Source organism: Lepidochelys olivacea (genome assembly GCF_965140295.1).
Source record: "Lepidochelys olivacea isolate rLepOli2 genome assembly, chromosome: 9".
NCBI lineage: Eukaryota > Metazoa > Chordata > Testudines > Cheloniidae > Lepidochelys > Lepidochelys olivacea.
Genome location: NC_140419.1, coordinates 90,357,250 through 90,381,878, shown reverse-complemented (window position 1 = coordinate 90,381,878; position 24,629 = coordinate 90,357,250). Strand labels below are relative to the sequence as shown.

At 42.3% G+C, this 24,629-nt stretch overlaps 1 protein-coding gene across 3 annotated transcripts; it reads left to right on the top strand.

The window, feature by feature from the left end:
- Positions 1-686: 686 nt before the first annotated feature.
- Positions 687-23,624, top strand: LONRF3 (LON peptidase N-terminal domain and ring finger 3). 3 transcript variants are annotated; one of them, XM_084638416.1, is made up of 12 exons: positions 687-1,388; positions 3,440-3,558; positions 4,241-4,363; positions 7,170-7,325; positions 8,931-9,174; positions 10,018-10,108; positions 13,710-13,824; positions 16,314-16,435; positions 17,122-17,280; positions 19,932-20,094; positions 20,708-20,857; positions 22,263-23,624. In XM_084638416.1, the coding sequence occupies exons 1-12, from the start codon at positions 776-778 to the stop codon at positions 22,419-22,421; spliced, it is 2,214 nt and encodes a 737-aa protein (XP_084494542.1). In that variant the 5' UTR covers positions 687-775; the 3' UTR covers positions 22,422-23,624. The 3 variants fall into 3 exon arrangements, 2 of the variants coding, with proteins under 2 accessions (XP_084494542.1, XP_084494543.1); XR_014712896.1 differs by lacking the exons at positions 20,708-20,857; positions 22,263-23,624 and adding an exon at positions 17,777-17,896 and having other exon boundaries at positions 19,932-20,065; XM_084638417.1 differs by lacking the exon at positions 20,708-20,857.
- Positions 23,625-24,629: the final 1,005 nt, after the last annotated feature.

The following is a 24,629-nucleotide window of genomic DNA, read 5'->3' as shown; positions in this document are numbered from 1 at the left end:
CAAGTTGATTGCTCCTCAGTGTGTGGCAAGAGGGGCCCTCTCAGTGGGTCAGGCGCGCGCGAGAGCCGGGGGGGGGTGGCGGGGACACTGTTTCTCAGCCCCATGCGTGCTCTGGGCTGGGTAAGGGACGCGAGCCTGTCACCAGCCTCCGGGGAAGTGGAAAGCTCTCGCAGGCCATCGCCCTGCGGGCACAGCGGGGTCCCCGTCCCCCCGCCCCGTCAGTGGGTTTTCGCCTGTGTCGTCCCGTGAGTTTCGCAGCCAGGAGTCCCGGCAGCGGACCGGGCGCCCAGCACCGCCTGCTGCCACCGGCCCGGAGAGCGCCCCGACGGGGGCAGAGGGCAGAGCCCGCCCGGCAGCACGGGGAGCCTGCAGGCGCCTGGCTCTCCCCACGCCCTCCGCCCCTGCTCTGCTGCCAGGCGTTACAAAGCCAGCTGCGGGCTTTATGTAAGGGCCCGGCCCCAGCGCTCCCCGGGATGGGGGAGGGGGGGAGGCGAACCCCGCCCCCCCCGCAGCCCCCGGCCAGGCGCCGCCAGCGAAGCCCCCCAGCGCCACGCGGGTCCCGCACCAGCCCGTTTTGTAACCATCCTGCAGGCGCCGGCCAATGAGCGGCGCCGCGCCGGGTCACGTGCCCCGCGGTTTATATAACCGGCCGCGGAGCCGGGCTACTTCGGTCAGTGCCGGGCGCCAGCAGCATGGAGCGGCGCGGGCGCAGCCCCTTGGCCGCCCCAGCCCCTTGGCCGCCCCGCCGCGGGGCCCTGTAGAGCGGGCCCGGACCATGGGCTCCCACCCGCTGCTGCCGTTCGAGCTGGCGGCCGAGCTCTGCGGCAGCCCGCGGCAGGTGGATGCCCCGAGCCTGGTGCCCGAGTGGCAGGTGCTGCTCAAGCGGGCCGACGCGCTGGCCTACGGGGGCCGGCTCCACGAAGCCTGCCAGCTCTACCAGCTGGCCTCCCGCCGCCAGCAGCTGCGGGCGGAGCAGCTGGAGAAGCTGGTGGAGTGCCTGGCGCAGGGCGTGCGGCTCCGGGAGCAGCTGCCCGCCTGCTGTAGCGGCGGGGGCAGCCTCCTGCAGCCCCGGGACTGGGATATCTTCAGCTGCCGCAAATGCCAGGGCTTCCTCTTCGAGCCCGTCTCTTTGCCTTGCGGACACACGTTTTGCAAAAAGTGCCTGGAGCGGGAGAGGGCCCCCGAGTCCCGCTGCGCCCTGTGCAAGGAAGAAGGGGGCTTGGCGGCCGGGCAGCACCTCCGCGTCAATGTCATCCTCAGCAACCTGCTGGCCAAGTGGTTCCCTGGCCAAGTGACGGCATCGCAGCTCAGGCACGAAGGGAACCTCTTATATAAGGAGAAGAAGCTGCAGGCTGCCCTGCAGAAGTACAATGAAGCAATCAGCCTCGGTAATGATACACCCACCCCCCGGACCCCCCGAAATGATCTCCCACCTACCCACCCACAGGGGCAGAGTTAAGGGGGTTAATGCTGCAAGGCTTAACTCCTTAGAATTTGGATTTGTGTGTGTGGGCAACTTTTGCCACTGATCGATCACAGCCAGGCAAAGGGGATGTTAGAAGCCCAAGTTTCTAGCAACCAAATTTGTCCTTGGAATGCTGCTGTATGTGTCATTTATAGTCTTGCTTTTAAATCTGAGCCTATTTACCGAGTATTTTGACCAGGGCAAGTGACAGCCTTTCATCCCAGGGGCAGCCCTTGGGTGGTATTCCTAGCTATAACGTGGGAGTGGGTGTGGCAGTTGACATGCTGTGCCGAGGATCTGCCATAAAGCCGAGTCCTTCATAAAGACGCAAACGTGATTAATTGCTGGAGTATTAAGTGTATTGGTGCCAGGTTAAAATCTGAACCAGTTTACCAAACAGTCTGTCCTGTGCATGCTACGGACTTTCAGCTTGTAGGTACAGGCAGCAGAGCATGCATGACATAACGGTGCTCGTTGTGTTTGGTGTTTGTAGTTTGACAGGGTAAACTAATATCCATCATATTTACCTCTCTTCTCCGTCTCTTTTGGGGGAAGGGATAACCTTTAGGAATCTGTTGTTGTGTTGTCTTGTTTTTAAAGTCCAAAGTGAAACTAGGTCAGGAGAACAGTGTGTTGCATAAGCTTTTAGCCTGCGACTCTGGTCTGGATTCCCTGCCCCCTTCTTATGGAATGGTTGTATAACCAGTGAAGTAACAACAAACTGGGTCATGTTTCTGAAAGCATCCCAGAGGTTTGATCGTATTTATCAAAATTACGAGTGAGTCATTGTCACAGCTTCCCATTACATGGTGCTCATTGGAATATGCTTTATTTCAGGAGATGGTTGCTGCTTTTTGCCTAAAAAGGGCTTTTTCCTCTCTCGACAAACCTAACTTAGGCAGCAGCATGTGGTGAATCATTACTGGACAAGTTGCAATGAGTGAAAAGATTTAAAATACCCTGGCCTAATTTGTTGAGGGATTTGCATGCCAAATGATTTTACTGGAGATTTAGTGCTAGATCTTAGAATAAATGCAGGTCACTTTTAGAACTCATGACTGTTCTGTGTTCTCTACAGTCCCCATCCAACAGGAACATGGTAGTAATCCAGAACAGCTAAACGAACTTCTGTAAACACTGTTCAGTTTAACAATGTCAAGCCAGTAATAAACATTACAAATGGTTGTGAAGAAAACTGTGATTTATTACTTAACTATAATCTGGCTTCAAAATAAGTAATGTTGCATAAACTAAATGTAAAAAAAAAAAAAGTTAAAATAACCATAAGGGTTCTTAGTCTGGGATATCCTTTAATTAAAGATAAGAATTTTTTCTTAAACCATAGTGTGCCTAGCTGTTACAGCACAGTGTATGAAACAATGGGGCCATTTGGTCTATGCTGTTGTAATATTTATCTGATGGTTGCTGTTGTTAGACATTGTGCGTGAGGTAATATCTTTTATTGAACTAACTTCTGCTCATGAAAGAGAAGCAGTTGAGCTACAGAGTTCTTCAAGTTGTCATTTAATTTCTTTTGATTATAGTTATGTGCCATTTATGAATTTTGATCCCAAACCTTTTGAAAAGGGAGTTATTCATTTTAAAATCCCATCTATACCGTAGCAGCATTAATTGGGCCACAATAATACAGTTATGACATGCCTTAAATCTTTCTGATCAGCTTCTATAAACAATCTGATCCTCTGTCTGAGCTGGTGATTTATTTGTGAGCTGTAGTAAATTTTATGTATGCAGTGTTTAAAGCAGTTGTGTAATATAAATCTGACACCTCTGTACCTGGAAATCCCCCGTGAGATTGCCATATCTCATTTTGTAATTGGTTATTTAAATAATGGATGTTTGCTTTCCTGAGACCACTGGAAAAAGGCATTTGCTTAAGAAAAGAGTCCTAAAGAATAGGGCCCATGTCTGTAATGTTTGTAGTAATTGAGTCAATGTTTCCATTACTTGCAGCTCCAAATGACCATTTATTATATAGCAACCGGTCGCAGATTAATTCTGCTTTGAAATCTTATGAAGATGCATTGCATGATGCAGAAACAGCATGCAGGCTCCAACCGTATTGGTCAAAGGTAAGTTCTAATTTTAACAAATGTATTTAGGGTAAAACCTCTTTGGCCATTCTGGTTACTTAGCAAATGCTGTAGCACAGAAGAACTGAACTTGAGAGATGTCTCAACATCTTAGATCAGTTGAACTCAAACACATTCCATGATGATGCAACTGAGTTCTCTGGCTGGGGAGAAGGGCAGGGTGGCACAGGCTGCTGGCTGATGGACTAAGCACAATTGTCACTGATTTTTATGGAGGTCAGGCTCACATGCCCTGTTAAAAGTTGAGTGCAGTGCTTATATTGTGCTAGAAGGAAGCATTAAGGAGAAGGTTAGGAGATCAAGTTGCAGGGGGAGGTTCTGTCCAGTGATGAGATGAGGGATCCCTAGGACTTCCACTGTACCAGCATTTAACTATCCAGATGCTGTGAGGGTAAACTCGCATGTGTATCTGTTGTGAGGGTAGAGATGCAATACTTCTCTGAGAGCTAAATATGAAAAATCTTCAGACGTGTTGTGGTCAAAAGCTCAGACTTCTTATATTTCGTCTCTTGTTATTTAAGTAATGTGGACTATTATTGCCTTGTGCCTGTATTTATTTCACTTTTGGAATATTTTTTTCATATAATCATCTTGCTTTAATAAAGAGGCTCAAAAGGTGGTAAAAGAAATAAACTAGAACTGTAGATCTGTTTGCTTTCAGGGTCACTTAAGGAAAGGACAAGCATTAGCTAATGTGGGGAAAATAGAAGACTCTTTAAGAGAGTTTCTGTTTTGCCTTGCCCTGGATTTTGGGAACAGGACAGCTAAATCAGAGGCTCAAAAGGTGAGTTCTTTAGCCTTGTGCAACAACACTTAGATACTGAAAATGAAATAGAGATGATCATTTTTCTCGTTTGTTTGTTTGTTTTTTGTGTGTATATGTGTGGTGTGTGTGTATATATATAGTAAAGATTACATGGTGATAGCTGGGTCGGGGGGTATTCCTGTTCTAATTATGTTTTGTGTCCATTGCTATACTTCGAAAAGTTTCATTGGCGATCACAAGAAACACAGCACATGGTGTATGGAAAGGCTGTTTTGTGTGCTTAATATTAGTAAGAGAGTTGCCTATGTAACTTAGATAACAGGAGAGTTGTTAAAAATCAATGGGAGGTTAGTATTGCACTCCTAGACTCCCTGCAATTACACTTCCAGTCTGTTTCCTAGTCTTATTACCAGGCAGACTGATGCTATCTATTGGGACAGAAGTGGGAGTTTCTAGTTAATGTTGTATCAGTTTGATGATTTAGACTGTGAAAACACTGCGCAGTAGGGCCAGGATTGCACTTGGGAGCAGCATCGCTCTTTTCACAGCCACTCAAGATGCTGTGAGCATCAGCAAGCAGAGAAGGCATGAAAGGGAATAGAGTAAACAAAGGAAGTCTTTTTTTTTTAAAAAAACCGTTTCAAAAGGCAGCTAATGATTAAAGATAAATGGGCAGTGTGACAGATCTATAATAAGCCTCTTCCAATAGCAAACTAAGCTGCAGTATACAGCTGTTTGGTTACCTTTATCTTTAAAGAGCTACTGCCAAGGTTGCCAATCCTTCTTTACATATCGTGGTGATTTTCGGTTGTTACACATGCAAACCTTAAGGTAAATGTTCTGTTTGACCCTTCGTTGAAAATCTTTGCTGGGACACTCAATATTATATAAAGTATAATAATTTTAGTGGTGGTCCCTGCAGTGACAATAAACGAGTACATGATTGCTCTGTTATGAGAGTGTGTTCATGCACCAGTTTGATTATAATACAGTCAATTTGGGAGGCTTTGAGTGATTGTAGACATTTGCGTGGTTTTTTTCCTGTTTCCCTGAATTGCCAGCATGTTCCTTTCCCAAAATGCAGTCTCATGCATTATCACTACAAAAATAATACATGAATCAATGACATCTTCTTGTGTGTTGGAGCAAGATATAATGAATTGATACGTCTCTAAATTCAGGCTCAAAGTAGCCTTGTCCAAGAATGCTATTCATTTCTAAGTAATAGGGTCCAGAGGATGAACTAGACCGGGGTCTCAAACTCAAATGACCACGAGGGCCACATGAGGACTAGTGCATTGGCAGAAGGGATGTATCACTGACATCCCACCCTTGTTGCCCCTGGGCCTGCCCCCACTCCACCCCTTCCATGAGGCCCTGCCCTGCCTCTCCCCACCCCAACCCTGCCCCCAGGGGGTGCGGGAGGTGTGCATGGTGTGGCGGGGGCTCAGGGCAGGGGGTTGGGGTGCAGGGTGTGGCAGGGGGCCCGGCGCCACTTACCTAGAGCAGCTCTGGGATGGCAGTGGCGCACACTGGGGCCAGGGCAGGAAGTGGCTGGAACCATGTCCCTCGGGGCGGGGGGGGGGGGCGTTCTGTGTGCTGCTCTTGCTGCTCCTCCAAGTACCTCCCCTGCTGCTCCATTGGCCACGGTTCCCCGTTCCCAGCCAGTGGGAGCTGTGGGGGGCAGTGCCTGGAAGCGAGAGTAATGCCTGAAGCCCTCTGTTGCCCTCTCCTCTCTCTCTGCTCCCTTCCCCCTGGGCCTGCAGAGGCATAGTTCCGGCCACTTCAGGGAGCGGCGTGGGGCTCGCAGCGCCGGGGGTGGGCAGAGGGGTGCGGGGAACACGTGTTTGAGACCCCTGAACTAGACTGTCAGTTACAGAGTGCATCAAAGGATACAATATTCTATTGACTTTTTTCAGACTGTTTGCGTAACAGTGACATAGCCCCTTTTTATTAAATTCTTTAAGTGCAAATTTCTCATTCTGCTCATTGTAATTGGCAGTCTTCATTGGAATTCATTTTGACACTGAAGGTTCAATCCTGCAGTCTTACTCACAAGAGGAGTCCCTTTTTTGGCTTGAACAAGACTATGGATTGATTGTTCTTGCATGATGTGCTCAACACACTTATGGAAGCATTGCTGGACCAGGCCTGGAGTTTGGTGAAACGATTGCAGTCTTTTCAAACATCATTCCTATTTTTTTAATACATTCAGTGAATTGCACTGTGCTAGTGGTTAGCAATTTGCTAGTGGATTTTACAGATTCGTTTTCTGTTGGCAAGAAGCCATTGCCTGTTTTTCATGCCTGCAACTTTGCCACTGTCTCAATTTTTCTTTCTCAACACACCAATTATTTGTAACATAAGAGATTTGATTAGGCCTGAACCTAGGGGATGGTAAGTGCCCTCAGTTCCCAGTTACTTCAGTGGGAGTTTAGGATGCAGAGCACAAACTTGTATTAAATTCCTCAAGCAGTAGCTGCAGACATGTTTATGTAGAACTCTAGTTCTGCAGTCTGCAGAACATAATCCATATGTGGATAAGCGGTGTTATCCTAAAGAACAAAACGGGTTGACGACGTATCAGCACATTTAACTCTGAAATTGACTCTCTTGCTTATTCTAAGCCTGCATCACACCAGTTTTTTTGTTCCTTTTGGGTTCACCTTAAATCTAATTAGTTGTTGTCCATGGGTTCTTGAGTGGTTTTGCAAATCAAAGATGTTTCTGTCAACCATCCCCTTCCTCACAATCTCCACTTTCCATTAAGATATTGTAAGAGAAGAACTAAGTCGTGAAGTATGTATTCTGTTTTATATCACAGCTTCTACTTAGTTTATTTTCACCCATCCCGGGAAATGCTCAGGAACACTTACCAGATACCCTGCAGCTGTTGTCACCTCACTCTAGATTGAAGGGGAACCTTCTAAATTCAGTGGGATCTGGAGACAGCAGCCATAACCTACCAAGATTGCTCAAGGTAAAGATAAATTCTGATGTGTGGGTCTTAATTTTGATGTGTTGTATGGGACATTGAATAATACTTTTTCCAGATTATTCTGATTCTCTGTAAAAACACTTAATACAGACAAGCTGGAGTACTTTGGGGATTGAAAAGATGCAACAAACTAATTTACTGGATTCAACTTAATTGATGCATAAAAAAGGAAGGCTGTCAGACTTCAAAAGACTTATTCTTTTATAGACTAGATCCTTCTTTATTGCATGTCAGAATTAATCCCTTTACCTGTGATAACAAATTCTAGATCTTCCATGTAGTTTACAGCAGAGATGGGCCTGAGTTGTAAAATTTGGATCCAGGTGTCCCCAAAGTTTGGGACGTGTTCAGATCAAGGGTTTTTATTTTGCCCTTAATTGATAGGCCATCCACTCTGGATTCAGATTAGCTATTCTGGGATTTTTACTGATATGGGTATATGAGCCAGCCACGAGGTTGGTTTCAGATCCAGAGTTCACTAATGTTTATGGGAGTTTGGATTCAGAGGTTTGGCTGAGGACTATCTTTGGTTCATCCAAACATGAAACTCCATGGGTATAAATTCTCTCTCACAGCTGTAGGAAAGCTTTGCGCTAACTCCTGCAAACTAGAATGGTGGCTTTTGCACAGCTCTGTTCAGGTGCACCCCTAAGTCAATGCCATAGTCTTCTGGAAGGCCTTTTGTGCTTTCTGAGAGGCCCCCTCCCTCAGACCACCATTCCTGAATGAGGTAGGTTTTTGGGAGGAGAGGAGACAATTCAACCCCCTATACCTGCCTTCCTGTGTCCCATGGTCTGATGGCTCTTGACAGTGACCTACAGTATCTACATTCATATTCACCAGGGAAGTAGGGGGAATCAGTCCCTTAATTTGATTTGGCAAACTGGTAGGCGTTGTCCTATGAAATGGTTACTACCTGGCCGTTGCATGGCAACAGTAGGATTAAGGATGATGCGGCAAAACTATTTCAATTTATGACCTGCTGTCCGGGATATTGTGACTGCTGTAAAGAACCAGCAGCCCATTTTAGCTATTGAGTAAAAGATCCTTCTCACTGAAGCAGCCTCTTGTATGTACTTTTCCTTTTTATCAGTTGTTTTGTGTATACTCCTACTCCTCCCTTGGAATAAAGATCATATGGTGTTTAGGCTTTTAAACTAGCAGTGTGATATATAAAATGTTTTTCACTCTAACTTAAAGCCAGTCAAATGGGTTTTTCCATAGTTCAGGAAATGACTTACAGGGTGAGACTTTGCCAAAAAACTGCCTGAATCAAGTATCATGGCTAAGTTATAGACCCCTCTAAATGAAGGCTGATAACACAGCAACACTGGGGTATGTGTGCTTGTTTTGTTGTGTATTGTGGGAAGATGGTATTTTTGACTGAAAATAAGGCCCAGACCCAATGGTTCTCAAACTGGGGTCCATTGGTTTGCAGAGCCCTTCCTGATGGTCCACAAAACATGACAACTTTTGAGATCTGAGCAGGAGTGTGTGCGCATGTGTGGAGTTCTCTTACAAAGTGATCTGCAGAATGAAAATGCTACAGAACTGCAGTCCTGATGTACAGTCATCTCTTTCACACAGGTAAATGTGGAACAGAAAAAGTGTTTCCCTGCTCAGGAAGAACAAAAAATGACTGACTGTGGCAGTTTGAGAAAATCCATTCAGATGATAGAAAGTGTAAAAGGCTGCTCAGAAGATGAGAACAAACATGACTCCGCCCCAGAGTCTGCACTTCTCATTTCTGAGAAATGCAGCCTTCTGAAGAGAAAGCACTGCTCTGAGGAAGTGAGAAGTGCTGACGTGCCCTGCAAACTCATGAAGAAAGGTAAACCTGTTTAGTAAAACTGGGGGCTGGTCCTGTGCTATGAAATCAGTGGGAATTTTGCCTGAGTAAGGAATGCCATGTTGAATCCTTAATTCCAACAGGAGTTTTCTCTAGTAAAGAGTGCAGGACTAGGCTCCAAATTAGACTTTCATGTCTTTCCTAATGACTCTGGATTGTAGTCAGGGCTTGAACTGATCTGGCCTTCCAGAGTCAAGATTCCTCTGTAAAAGTAATTACACTAATCAATCTAGAAAAAGAACAAAAGGGATTGGGCCAAGCCCTTGTTTACCAGTTGGCACTGACATTTCTCATCACTCTCAGGGCTCATGTATGCTTATGGCACTCTGTCCAATAGTAATAGTATAATTAAATTCAAAATGCTTTGACGTGCTTTATTCATACTTACAAAGCACAAATGTTGTTCATTGCTCATAATGTCTGAGATCTCAGAAGTGTGTGGGCCTGATTCATTCTCCATTCAGTGGATATACAGTGGCATGACAGGAGAATCCAGCCCTTTATATATTTCCAATAGTGACAACATGGTTGTGAGAAACACTATTAATGCAAGACTAAATTCAAGCCTGTTGTGAGTTGTAGCTACTTATGCCAAGGCTGATTTTGGTGTCTGCACATAAATTATTCATATGATCCTAATGATTCAATAACTACCCATAAATACATGCAGTATGTGATCATAGTACGTGTTAAAAATCAGATGCTGTTTTGTGAACTGACAAAACAGTCTCTGAAATGTTAAACCAGTCACACAGCTGTGTCCAATTACATATTCCAGTGTGTTTTTTTTTTTTTTTTTTTTTTTTTTTTTACAATTATAAATAGGTACAATTGATGCCAAGGGCTCTAGTGCTGGGTGCCGCGTTCCATTTGAATTTGTGGACCCCTCTGACCTGGATTGCTCTTTGTGTATGAGGTATCCATTATTTTCTACTGAATGGTTTTTATGTTGTACTTGGTTTTCACTGCCATGATTTATGGCATTCCCTAGCTTGCTTGGTTGCTTATTTTTCTGTCATTTGGAAGCTGTTTGTGGGATGGGTTTTCCCCCTCACTTGTAGTTATTTGGTTCTGAAAAGTTAACTATGAATGGGACTATGACTGAAAGCTTTTGATGTGCCCCAGACAAATGACTGTTCTGACACGATGTATCTTTTGCCAGAGTTAAACAGAGTAACGAACATCTGAAAGACTTGTTACCAGCCACTATGTGGAAGTCAACACTTAGTCCTCTGCAGTTAATTTAATACATACGCCATGTAGCAATTTTTTTCATAATGCTTGAAATATTTGAAGAGTTGATTTCTATGAAGACACTTTACTATAGTGGCACCATTTTACATAAAGTAGTGTGTGGCAATAGTAAAAGCCTTATAAGCAAATAGAAGTCCTTTGTGTGTCTCTATTACGTAACCAACATTCAGCACAGGTAACCAAACATAGGCTCGATATATACTCGCTCACTGTGATGTTAACACAGTTAAATATCACTGATTTCTCCTCAGAGATGCTTCTAATTTAAACAGGAGTTGCTAACTAACACATTAGTTAGCATAAAACACATTAGTTTTATTATTGGTCTTCTATGCTCCATTAAACTTTGACAGAGCAGATACATCTTCCCAACTAACATTTAAAAATCCACAATAGTTAAACTATTCTTCCAGATAAAATCTCTGTCTTCAAGCCAGTGTGTGGCAATAAGTTAAACCGTAGAAAAGCACTACTATATTGTAGCTGTTATAGGTCAACAAAAGAGCAAGTGTAGACTGCAGATAAAGAGTTCAGATACAAGATGCTAACCTAGTTCTTGTAGCTGTATACAAACAGCCTGACTTCAAATCATGTTTGTTAAAATGTATAGCAAAACTAAGCATAATTAACATTAGAATTGTGCGCAGAAGATGTGAAAGATGCTTAAACTTTACAGATCTGTCAGTTTGTGTAATTTCAGGAGTTACTTAAGCAGTCCTCAATTAGGATGATTACCTTGATGTGCAACCATAAGAATAAGGAGTTGTTCGTTTCTCAGGGTTCTGACAAGGACACAGTCACACCCCAGGGAGGGGGGAGAAAAAAATCCCCAAAACCAATTAGCTGTGTTCTGGATTAATCTCCTATTCGCTTTTAGCTTTTAAATGAATTGGTGTTTGGTTTTTTGGGGTTTGGATTTGTCATTCTTTTGACAAAAGTCTGCAAATATTGTGCCATCTTAAAAGATTGTTAAAAACAAAATGAAATATTTTGGAAGAAATAGTGTATTTGGTTTGGCTAGTTTCAGCTTTGAACAAATTTTTAAAATAAAACAAATAAAATCAGAAGCCTAAACTATAAACCTGAACAAGTGCTCCAAAAATTTACAGCTATCAAAAGATTCAGTATTCGTAAGAGCAAAACTTTCTCCAGCACTCCCTCCCTCCACCCCTACCACATGCGCACACAATTTGAATTTGGCTGTTTTAATGAGGATGTCAATTTGACTGTTTACAAAGCAATTTTCAGATTACTTGGCTCTGATCCTTTATCTTCCCTGACTGTCACAATATTGGCCCTGATCCTGAAACTCAGGACAGCACAGATCCTTGCAGCCACATAGTCCCACTGAAGTCCTTGAGACCACATGGATGTAAGGGCCTGTGTAAGGAGATCCTGTTGGAGGATCTTCCTCTTGCCACTGATATTAACACAGAGTTGTCCTTATCCATATTATGTAATTCAGAAATGTCTTATCCATGATTTTGAGGCTGAGGTGTACCTTACTCTGAAACTTGGACTAATAGTGACCTTTCACCAACTAACTGCAGAAGCTACTATTGATCTACTTCGTGTAAGTGGTAAAGTGTTATTGACCTGTATCCACTTCAGCGGCATGCAGTAAGCACTGGCAGAACATGTTTTGAGGTGATGAGTCACCATTCTAGCTGTGGGGGGCCCAGCAAACTGTCCTGATAGGAAGAATAGTAAGATGCCAATATGGCAGCTCTTTTGTGACCTAAAAATCAAAAAGGTATCCTACAGAAATGGAAACATGGACATATTGTTAAGGATGAGGTATATTCAGTCCTGCCTTAGCCTAGGGGCTGGATGGATGAGCTCTCAAGGTCCCTTCCAGCCCTACATTTCTATGCTTCTGTGTTTGCTTGGAAGGTATTTCCTAACAGGGGTGATGTCCTACTGCACCTGATGTGGTCTCAAGAAATCTTTCTCTAAAATATTTCTCCAATTTGTGAGGCTTAAATCAGCCCCCATTAAACTCAATAGCAAAACTCCCATTAGTGCAGTAAGAGCTGGATCAGGACTATGATCTAATAAAGACATTTCCTGTGCTGTAAATTTAAAGTTGATTAAATATACACTCACTTTAGAACTTGATATTAAGCAAAACAGGTAATATTCTGCAGTAAAGTTTCTGCTCTTTGAACAATTGACAGGATTTTAACTGATGTGCAACAAGATAAATGGCATTATAGAATCCCATATGTTCCCTCACTAAATGTCTGTATTTATAGCAATTAATAAACTGGCTATTGCTTTTTTTGTTACGTGTCATTAGGAGTCAGTATGTTCTTAAACGTACTTTGCATGCTGAAAAAATTTAAGTATGGAATTGTTTTTATGCATGGACAGTAGCACCCAGATTTATCTTGATAAACCAGTTTTTTCTTTAAAAAAAAATAAAATAAAAATTACCTTTAAAGTGAACTTAATTTTATTTAGCCTGACATAACTACTTATGAGGCCTTAAAATATTGAGTGGGCTTTTTAAGATCAAAGTAACTGGTTTTGAATGGTCTCATTTCTAGTCTCAATGATTAGAGACTTTCATAACATTCCTGGGGTTTTGGGGGTGTTTTTTGGTTTTTGTTTTTTAAATGCTCATCAGCAGGGAAAGATCTCTTTGGAATTTATATAGCTTCTTCCACTGAATTTAGCCAGAAAAGACCACTAACTTGAAAACAGAATCACAGTGTATAATGTTTTGATGAAATATGACTCTAATGTGCATTTATTTTGTGGGAGAATGTTCAGTTGGAAGTTAGAAGCTATGTAATGTATTCAAACAAAACTAAATTCTCCAGCATTAGATATGGTAACAATAGTGTATACCAATTTTATTAATCCTATAGGTCCCAAAACAATTATGCATGTGCTTAATTTTACTCATGAGAGTTAGGGTTTGCCAAGATCAGGGCCTTATTTTTAATCAGCTTAATTTGAAAAACATAAGGCCTATCATTCATCACCATAGCATGAGTGCAATCCTGGTCAAATGAAAATCAGTGACAAAACTTTTGTTGATTTCAATGGAACCAGGATTTCAGAGAACCTTCAACATTAGATTGGCAATAGCAAAATGCCTATGTTGAATAAATACAAAAATTGTGAAAGCAAGAAACAAATTTCTGACTAAAGTGCACAGAATTCTAACTACTGAATAGATATGAAAAGATGTTATGAAGTAGCCTTTTATCTTCTTGCCACACGATATTGTCGCTTTTTTTTTTGTTCCATTCCAGGCTTTTTTATGAACCTGTCACCACGCATTGTGGGCACACCTTCTGCCTGAAATGTCTTGAAAGATGCCTAGATCACAACCCAAAATGTCCCCTGTGCAAAGAAGGTCTTTCTGAGGTAATGATACATGAATTTAGTCCGCATAAACTGGAGGGGAGGGGGAATTAATGATTTCAGAAATCCACTGGTATATCCAAATATACTTGAAATCCCATATGATTTGGGGAAGAAGCCTTTTTTAAATGTCTCTACAGCTCCGAGAGCTCATGAAGTTTTCTGTGTTTAAACATTTAAGACCTAAAGCCCTGATCCAGCACAGAGCTCACTGTGTGTGGTTGCAGATTGAGATCAGCAGTGCTCTGCCTAGTTAGCCCATGTGGCGCAAGCTACTGGAACAGGGCTAAGGTGTTACTTTTTGTCATTAATTGTTCACTTGAACTTCTTCAATCATCATGCCTTAAAAGGATACTGTCAAGTAGCTTAGATGCTAATTTTTCCCTGCCTTAAAATTGTTAAATTATTTGTGTGGCCTTCACTAGTAGAATTTGGTATGCTTTCTTTGTCTTTGGTTTACTGTTCAATTCTTGCTGTCTTTTGCAGGAATGCATATTTGTAATGAAACTTTTTTATAAAAGTTTGGGAGGTGAGGGTTGGCAGGGAATAAACTGTTAAACATGATGAGAAATGTCTCCAGATTTCAAGGGTGGGATTTTTAAATATGCTTGGCACTGGTCAACTCCCAGGAACTAACAATTTTTAATTGTAGTGGAGAGGGGGAAGAGAGTAGCTAGGGTTTGTAGAGTCTATACAATAATATTTTGTACCCTCTTCTGGCTCTGATACATTATGTCAATGGCACTAGTGTTGACTTGTTGCTGCACCAACCAAAAGTAAACAAAATGAGTACAGTTAATTTTAAGCTCCCTGGGAAACACAGCAACGATATAGATGTATAAAAATTCTGAGACACACCTGAACTAAACCGGTAAGGAAAGAAATGATCTCTTCAGAGTGAACACATTTAAAGGACACAGGAAACTCTAAATGATTACCACATATACTATCATAAGCCAGTTCATTTATAAGCTGACCCCCCGAAGATGGATAAGTAAAAATGGAAAATTTTTATGACCCATTCATAAGCTGACCCTATAATTCAGGGGTTGGCAAACTTTGGCTCCTGGGCCATCAGGATAAGCAGCTGGCAGGCTGAGATGTTTGTTTACCTCGCGTGTTGGTAGGCAAGGAGGTAAGCCTAAGTAAACAAAGTGTTCCAGCCTGCCAGCTGCTTACCCTGATGGGCTGGGATAGCAACTAGTACAGAAATTTTGGGGCAGAGGGGGAAGAAGCTGGGGGTCAGGAGTAATCCCTGGGACCCCCACACTCTCCCCATCCCTTCTCACCTTACCTGGGGCAGGCCAGGGGAGAATGTCTCTGGCCTGGCCAGAGCCGCTCAGCGGGCCAGATTGGGCAGCATGGCTGCAACTTGCCAGCCCCGGAGCTGCAGCTGCTTGGGAGGCTGTAGGGAGAGCAAACTGGCCAGAAGCTGAGACACTCTGGTCCTGCCTCCTCCCTGCTGGCTGTCCTGCCTCTCCTTGCCCCCTCTTGGGGGAGGGGCTGTGTCCCAGCTCTCCCTCTCTATACCTGTTCGTAAGCCAACCCCCTTCTCTGATGCTTCTCTTTTTTCCTTAAAAAATTCAACTTATGAACGAGTATATATGGTACTGCACTTTGGCACTTTAACTCTTTCAATGTAGTAATGAAACTGAAGCTCATCATGCATCCAGCTGTTTTTGCTAGGTCTTGGGGAAATACGAAAGCCCATAGGAAACGACCAACCCCCAGCAAAATGACACAGTAGCTAAAACTGTCTGTGTAGGTTATCCATACCAATTACAGGAGTAATAAACAAAGAGCCCAATCCTGCAAGCTCTGAGCATGGAATTCCCCATGACATCCATTTGGTGCATGACGTTCATGTAGGATATTGGGTTGTAATGCTGTTCTGTATTGCTTTGAAAAGTCTTCTGAAAAATCAGTGCCCTTCCCATGTCTTTATAATAGTGTGGTGCTGCAGGTGTACACCCAAACTAGTAAGGGGTTGTCCTCACCTCTCCTGTAACCCTGGGTACTCCCATGCTGTACAGCTCTGGCTCAGAGCCCTGACACCAACAGCCTCTCACAGCACAGTGGCTTCACCCTAGAGTCCACCAGTCTGGTTGCTGCTTGCCAGGGTAACCCCAACAGCCCTTCCAGTCTCAGATTTCTCCAAAACCATCACATGCAAGACAAGTGCGTGTCTGGCTTCAGTAAAAAGACCAGAGTCGACACTTCTATAGTACAGTAATATTGTATTGAATCAGTTGATTCAATTGCTTATTCTTTGGAGTCCAGAATCCCAGGTCCTGGGGTGTCTGGACCTTGATTCCCACAAGCAGGTTGGAAAGCAAGGAGGGAAATGGATTAGTGACCATTTCTGTTTATAATGGAAGTGACCAAATACAATGAAGAAAAGGCTACATTGGCGGAAGCTTTAGTAAAATAGCGCATGGCAGCCATTGCTATACATTGTTTGATAGCTGCTCAGTTGTGCCTTCTTGTTGCAGTGTTTGGCTCTGAGGAAATACTGCAAAACAGTACTGATGGAGGAGTTAATAGCGAAGTATCTTCCAGAGGAACTCACTGAGAGAAGGAAGATTTATGAAGAGGAAATTGCAGAGCTTTCCAAGTACGTAATCAGTTTGTGTGGGCTTTCGTGGGGGCGGGGTTTAAACCAATCTTTAAAAGTAGTTTAGCTAGCAACTGAATGGCTCTCGTCACTGTAGAACATGTCCTAAGGTGCTGATAAAGGAGTTTACTCTGTATTACATGATTCAAGAAGGGAAGGGTTCAGACACACAAGACTAAACTGCAAGCTATCTGGTACCATGCTCTTGTGGAGGAAATCCAAGCCAATAATATGAGGTGCATTACAATAACATTGTGTTCTCTTGACCTTTGCGCATGTCGCAGTGGCTTGAAGTGGAATTTCACCCCAGTACACGTGGATTGGAAATTGGATGGGAAAGGGGGAGAGTTGAGGAACATCCGAGCTCTAAAGCAGCCTCGAGAGATGAGGTGATAACTCTTTCTGGCTTTGCTGGAAGGATTAAAAACAAAGTTCCATTAATTATAATGGAATATCATTACCATTATCTGGAAAGATGAAAGCAAACAATAGTTTAACTGTTTTTGTATAATACAGAAATCTTGTTTTTCCATTTGATTTTATTGTAAAGCACTCTGAGATCTTAGCAAGATAAGGCATCCTCTAAATTGCATTGTTTCATCATATGTCTGTAGTTTGTACCTTTCTAATGCTTTTTCAAAGATGGTGCATATTTTCCTATATATAGTGGGATTTTTTTCTTATAGCTTAAATAAGAACGTTCCCATCTTTGTCTGCACAATGGCCTATCCTACAGTCCCTTGCCCTCTGCACATCTTTGAGCCATGTTATCGACTGATGATTCGAAGATGCATGGAGACTGGCACCAAGCAATTTGGAATGTGTATTGGTGATCCTATCAAGGGGTGAGTGAGCAGTGCACACCAGTGGTGGCAGTTGCATTTCTAGATCAGACCAGTGATCTGTTTAGTCCAGTAGCCTGTCTACACTAGCTGCCTCAGAGGAAGGTGCTGAAAACCCCATAATGGACAACTGTGGAATAACAGGCAGGAGGGTGGTGTGGGGGGGGGAAGGTGGGGCGGCATTTCTTCCTAGCAGTGTTAGTGGTAGGCTGATGTACTGAAGCGTGAAGATAAGATTTATATCCCTTACTGTACACTTTTACCCTGGCTCACAGAAGGCTTAGGTATGGCTTGAGGAAAAAGTATTTTCTTAGTAAAATTTGTTAGCATTCCAACTTGACTGGCGGTACCAAAGAAATAAATTTAAAACTATCAAAAGAAACAGTCATGTTATCAGGTCAGATTGACATCTCCACTGTATTAAATATAGTGGTTGGGATAGAAGTATAGTCAGCTTAGTACATGGACTGGCTGAGCATTTACATCATGCCATTTACAGCAAAGTGCCAATCTTGTATCACCCTGCCTTGAAGCCCACATCTGCATTTTGACTTCTCACCAGTGTCATAATGGTCTGTATGAGCCAGAGACTGCAAAGCAAAGCTTACTAAAATCATTGGTAAGTTTTTTTTCTTTGTAGATTTCATAGTCCTTCCATAGTGCTTACTATCCTTAACCCTACTGGGCCTTAGAGTTTTCATTGAACATCTGAAGTTCTTACATTTTGAAATGTAGATAAGTAGTAGAAAGTGAAATATCCTTCTAGAACAGTTGCACTGGTGCAGTATGTGATTACCTAAGGTATTCCATTGCACAAGAAATTATCAGTATTCTAAAATTCAATGGCAACAAACTACATTAATGCAGAACTAAGGTTGTTCGGGGGTATATTGTTCCCTTGCAAAACACTGAGTTGAGCAAAACTCAAACTGCTGAAAACCAGGGAATACCCAGTTAAGATCGCCCATGCAACCTTAAATCTGCCCTGTTTTAGCAATGCTCCAGTATGCCCTGTAACAGCACACTTTGCTTTGCCAACCCTATAGTTGCTGAAATGTGCTAGCTCTTTACCTCCTTTTTACTGCCCATTCATTCTCACTCACAGGATTCCATCTAACACTATTAAAGGACAAAAATGAGGAAAATTATCATAGCTCCTGGACACACATCTCTAATATGATCCAATGTATGAGATGAACACCAGGAATAAGACTCAGATTATTTCCACCCAAATGAATCCCCACAATGCCCAGTATGACACAGCTTCTTAAATCACTGGTTAGGTAATGCAGAGTGGGCAAAACATGATGCCTGCACTGTCTGTTCCTAAGTTCTGTGCAATGTTTCTTTGAAAACATCACATTAATCTGCCCTAGTAACTACTTGCCCCAACCAGTCCCCCAGGAGCTAATGAAAAACAGATTTTTTTTTTCCCCAGGCAAGTCTTGAACTGGTGGTTTACCACCCATCCCTGTGAATCCCCTGTAAACTCCTTCCCCTTGCTGCAGCTCCAAACCCCTCTCCCCTTATTACTCAATTCCTCAGCCTCCTAATAGCCATCTCCTTCCAGGAAGCAATCACATTTAATTTTTTTCCTCCCCCGTAGACTTTGATTACATTCTCCCACAAAACAAAATTGCCACCTATGACTTGCAAATTGCAGCCTCCTCTGGCCACTCAGTCCAAAACTTCTTTTGTCTAAGATGTGGGGCTTGTAATTAATTTATCCTTCATTATGTTAACTGAAGAGGGTGAGTTCACCACCATCTGTCTTAGTGTGGTCTGTGATTCATCCAGCCATTAGTACATCTCAATTTAACAGAACAAGGCAGCAGAAGGCAACTGGTTTGGTTTTGGTTTTGAGGCCTGTAACTTGGATCCCCTAGGTCAGATAACCCCACATTTGGATTGTTAATGCTACCCTTTGCCCCCATGAGGTACACCAAATTTCATAGCAATCCAAGTAACCATTTGGCTTTTAGAGTATTTACAAAAGTCAAGCTTTAACGCATCTAAAATGGCAGGCATGGAAACCCTCTAGCCACCTTTCTGTATTGGTGCATGTGCGCTGTAAAAGGTACATTTTCTTGAATACTATTCTCCATTTGGGTCCCCCAAAGATTGAATGGGTGCCATACACTACCTGGAGTAAAACTCTGATTTGAGACCATTGTGATCTGCATCACATTAATAGTTAACTTTAATCTCTAGCTCTGTGTGCAGGGGGGAAAAAACCCACCTAGAGACTTTGAAAAATGGCTTGTGTGGGGTGGGGGGGAAGGGCTTGTATCTCAGAACCCCTAGCCCAAAGGATCCCAATTCTTGGTCACTAAGCCAACTGTGAACCTTCCTGAGGCAGGCCAAATTTCAAATGAATCCAGCTAAGTGCCTCCGTTTTAGAGAACTTAGAAAAGTTGGCCTTATTATAATGGTGCTGGGCATTCAGCTGGTCAGCTTGCCTGAACATTCATGAAGGTAGTTTTGAAAAGAAGTGTTGTATAACCTGAAGGAGAACAATAAAAATATGCATTACATGTAGCACTCATTGACACTGGTAAATATCTTTGTATTAGAATGGCTGTTCAGTAAATCTACAGAACTGAACCTGGAAAGAATACAGCCAGTTTATTTGCTTTTGTTTTTATTTTAAATAGGTTTGCTGATTATGGCTGCATTCTGGAGATCAGAAATGTTGAATTCTTTGCTGACGGTCGCTCTGTAGTAGACAGCATTGGCAAGAGGAGGTTTAAGGTGGTAGAGCACAGCCAGCGTGATGGATACAACACAGCAGATATTGAGTACATTGAGGATCAGAAGGTGAGTTTACCGAAGATTATTTTCCAAGAGTTTTTATCTTTATAAAAGTGGTGTGTATCAGGATGGGATCTTGCCAGGCTTCCTAATAGGGTACTTCAGGTTTGCTTTATACCTGTAATCTGATTGGATCTGGCCCTACTCCCACTGAAATCAATTTCCAAATTGATTGGGTCCATTATCCCCAATTTTTTTCAGTGCACTATTATTGAGAAAATATGTAACATACTCAAAATGTGTTAGGTGCTGTGCAAACCTCTACTGTATTTATAGGGAGACAGTGCCAGCCACAAAGTTTTCATACCCAAAAAAAAACCTGAATACAACTCATTTGGGGACCCATTTTCATTTAAATATATAACTCTAGTTAAGTGGTGGTTGGATTTAGCCTGACAAACATTTTGTTCTGAAAATGGATTTTTTTGTTTTAGAACCTAGGGGTGAAGAAAAAGGTTGAGAGAAACGTAGATTGAGATACTTTTCAGAAAAATAAACCAAAGAACAAACTTTCAGGATCTGCCCTAGAGTTTTCAAAAGAATTAAGAGTGGGTAGTGCCTTTTGAAAATGTAATTGGAATTAAGTCCAGCCTCACCCCCCTCTCTGTGCTCTCTTCAGGTGCAAGGAGAGAGCTATGCTGAGTTACTTGTTCTACATGATTCTGTATATGATCAGGCTTATATGTGGTTTAACTCACTCAAACAAGCACTCAAGAGTCGAATTCTCAGTCATTTTGGTCCAATGCCAGCTAAGGATCCTGACCCACAGGTACTTGACTTTATATTTATCCAGGAATAGAGGTTGTCATTTTTATTGATTACAGGAAGTTTAGCAATCACACTGATAAACCAAGAAGAATTTTCTAATTCATTGAAGAAAACATTAATCCTCTTCATTGACCCTGTATAACCTGTTCAATATCTAAATTGTTGCCATAAGCTACTGCTGCAGTAACTCTGAGCAAGTCAGAATTCATATTTATTATTTCATTTTAACTTCCTGAGAAATATTGACCAAATTAATCCCTATTGATTTCAGTGAATGTGCACCATTTTGTAACGTAACTGAATTTGTCCCAAAGTTTAGGTGGAAAATAGCGATTGTACAAAACGATGACAACTGCAGGACAAACTTGATGCTAGTGTTACAGGACTCAGTACTGCAAGGTGCTGGAGACCCTAAACTCAAAGTACTAACAGAGTATAACAGATGTTAGGGTGCTAAATCCCTAATAGATAGGGCCCTACCAAATTCATGGCGATGAAAAACGCATCACAGACCATGAAATCTGGCCTTCTCCCATGAAATCTGGTCTCTTATGTGCTTTGACCCTATACAGATTTCATAGGGGGAGACAAGCGTTTGCAAATTGGAGGCCCTGACCCAGAAGGGAGTTGCAGGGGGGTCACAGGGTTATTTTAGGGGGGTCACGGATTGCTACCCTTACTTCAGCGCTGCCTTCAGAGCTGGGTGGCCAGAGAGCAGCAGCTGCTAGCCGGGCACCCAGCTCTGAAGGCAGTGTCCCACCAGCAGCAGTGCAGAAGTAAGGGTGGTAACACTGTACCGTGCCACCCTTCTGCACAGCTGCCTTTAGAGGTAGGCAGCTGCCGACTGAGGGCCCAGCTCTGCAGGCAGCAGCGCAGGAGTAAAGGTGGCAACACCGTACCATGCCCTCCTTACCATACCATACCAGCACCACTGCCAACAGCAGCACAGAAGTAAGGGTAGCAGAGCCACAACCTCCCCTACAACCTTGCGACCCCCCCCACAACTCCTTTTTTGGGTCAGGATCCCTGCAATTACAACACCTTGAAATAGCTGAAATCATTAAATGTATTTTTTAAATTGACCAAAATGGACCATGAATTTGGCAGGGCCCTTACTTATAGGTTTGGGCCCACTAAGACGGAGTATGAAGATGATGCAGAAGACACAAACTACATATTACTAGAGGCAAAAATGGGTCTAATCCAAACACTCTAAATTATAGAAAAGTTTAGGATCTGGGTATAAACTGTGTACGTCTAACTAGAAGTTATTAAAATGGCATTTGGAGGGACCCTATAGAAAGCATTTGTTACTAAGCCAGTAAAAACGTGTTCCATACAAGATATTTTTTGTCACTGACAGCATCTTGGCTTCTGTATCATAATGTACATGTTCTCTATTGCAGGCTAGCCCCAATGGCCCTGCGTGGTGCTGGTGGGTCCTTGCTGTCCTTCCACTTGAGAGTAGAGCTCAGCTTCCGTTTCTTGCCATGAAATCCCTGAAAGACCGCTTGAATGGCATCAGACGTGTCCTTACGTTTATGTCCCGTACACGGTCACGATGATGCGGAGAACCAGCTGTGAAGCCTCTTGCAATACTGGACTGGAGTTTCTCTTGTAACTATATCTGACTGCAATACTGTCTTATGGATTTGTGTGTCAAAACAGGACAAGTTTTGAAGTCTAACTTTCAAAGGAAATAAAATATGAAGAGCCAAGGATATTTACAGATCATCCAGTAGTATCCATTTGATCTCTGAACTTTCTTGAGACGAGTATTCAATTGTTGCACTGCTAAGCTATTATCTGTTATATAACAGAACAAAGTGGTCTCGTTTGCCATAAACCTTTTGAAAGTTTGAGGTGAGTTTCCTGTAGTACTAAAGGAAATCTGTGCGGTTTAATGTGAAAAAGAAATACTGATAGTGTTAAAGCATTATTTCAATGAACTGCAAAGTCTTTTATTCCAAATGGTTCAGGTTTATATAGCATTGTGTATTATAATGTCCACAACTTCTGTTTGATCATTTATTTTTGCACTGTCTTTTTTTTGGTTTCCAAATGTATATTTGTAATTATTTGTGTACATTCTCTACACAGAAAGTAAGCTGCTCTATTTATTTATGGTGTCTTACCATGTATGAATGACTAGGGGAAAAGATATTAAGAATACACAAGCTACTACTTCGGTCATTTTTTCAATACATTTGTGTTTTGAGTACTTTGAATGTTTTTCTATCTCCAGTGATCTATATTCTAAGAAGGATTGCCCCCAACACAGTCAGCCATGAATATGCAGGCTTTGTCTGAAAGAGTTCATTGTTGCTGGGTAGAGTTTGATCCTACAATCTTAACTGGTCCCCAATCAAGCAAAGCACTTCAGCATATGCTTAAGTGTATTTGGGGCTTTGGGTAATAAACTTCAGTGGGCTTTGCCCAGAGAGATGACTGAAGGATCCAGCCATTAATTTTGCACAATATAAAGAGTAGCACTATGCAGCCGTTTGCAGTGAAATGTTGTATTTGAATTGCTATGAGAGTATCGCAGCTACCTACAAACACAATGCAGGAGCTGATAGGTGTAAGAAGCAACCTTTCACAAAAGAGAACTAGAGGGGTATTTCACTTCAGGTTGATATAAAGAATCTCTAACCCTTTTACATGTTAAGATCTTATGTTTGTAGTTAATATTATGATTTTTTGCTATGTAGGGCTCCAGGAGGGCTCACAAGAAGGAAGGTATTTTAATAAACTTTCTATTTATTCCACCTCCACCTCCAGATTTTTCCATTAGCCACAAGTCTCTACCTGATCTTTGTGTCTCCTGTCAGACTGAGCAGCTTGATAGCTAATGGTTAAAACCCCAAAGGCAATTGAAAACTGGGTTTCACTTTTTCTGCATCTTTTGCACTGTGTAAGATTTTGGGCCTGATCTTGCTTCCATTAAAGTCAGTTGGAGTTCTGCTATGGACTTAAGTGGGAGCAAGTTTGGGTCTTTGTATCTAAGCTATGGATCTCTCTTCAGAGAGCAAGTAGGATGGATGAAAATTCATGATATTGCCCAGAATAGTGTCTATTAGTGCATACCCTTCTGGAAAAGTCCTGTAGAATTTAATAGAATATTGTCTTTCCATAGGCTTTTAAAATCATTTTAGTTTGAGATAATTTATTTTATTTCAGTTTTATAGTTTTGAGTAATTTATGAACCCTGTTAAGTTTCTGTAGAATGTAGTTTTTCATCCTTATTAAATTCTACAGCACTCTTTAAGTGCCGTAGAAACAAATTGTCTCACGTTTCAGTATTCCATCTAGTGAGGCAGATTGAAAGTATATTTTGTTGCTTTAGCTACCTTGTAAATACTACAGGAAACTCATTTCCATGCTGTTAGTTTGCTACACTTTTCTGTGGATGGTACTGTGCCTGTTTGTGAGAATAATATATGTATAGGGCTTCTGTTTTGGGGGTTTAATTTCATTTTTTGGCATTTGTTTTGAGTTCTATGTAGATATCCAAAAATGGGGCTTTTCTCTTTGTATATACACTTAGTACGGTTTCAAACAGCATTACATTAGCAGGCACTAGGGAACCTTTTAGTGTGAATCAACTGGGTCTATGCAGACCAATTAGTGTGCAATATACTAGTGAACGTCAGAAATCACACATCCCTAGTTCACATTAATGCTCTGTGTTGGCAAATCCTTACAAGCCAATGAGCAGGGACATCGCCTATATAAACTGCACTATGAAACAGGTGAAGTCAACATGAATTGAG

What these genes read in the sequence shown, in the direction of transcription:
- LONRF3 (XM_084638416.1), top strand. Translation starts at nt 776, where the DNA reads ATGGGCTCCCACCCGCTGCTGCCGTTCGAGCTGGCGGCCGAGCTCTGC. An exon ending in GCAAAGAAGGTCTTTCTGAG is followed by an intron (nt 13,825 to 16,313) that starts GTAATGATACAT and finishes TTCTTGTTGCAG; the next exon opens with TGTTTGGCTCTGAGGAAATA. An exon ending in ATTGGTGATCCTATCAAGGG is followed by an intron (nt 17,281 to 19,931) that starts GTGAGTGAGCAG and finishes TATTTTAAATAG; the next exon opens with GTTTGCTGATTATGGCTGCA.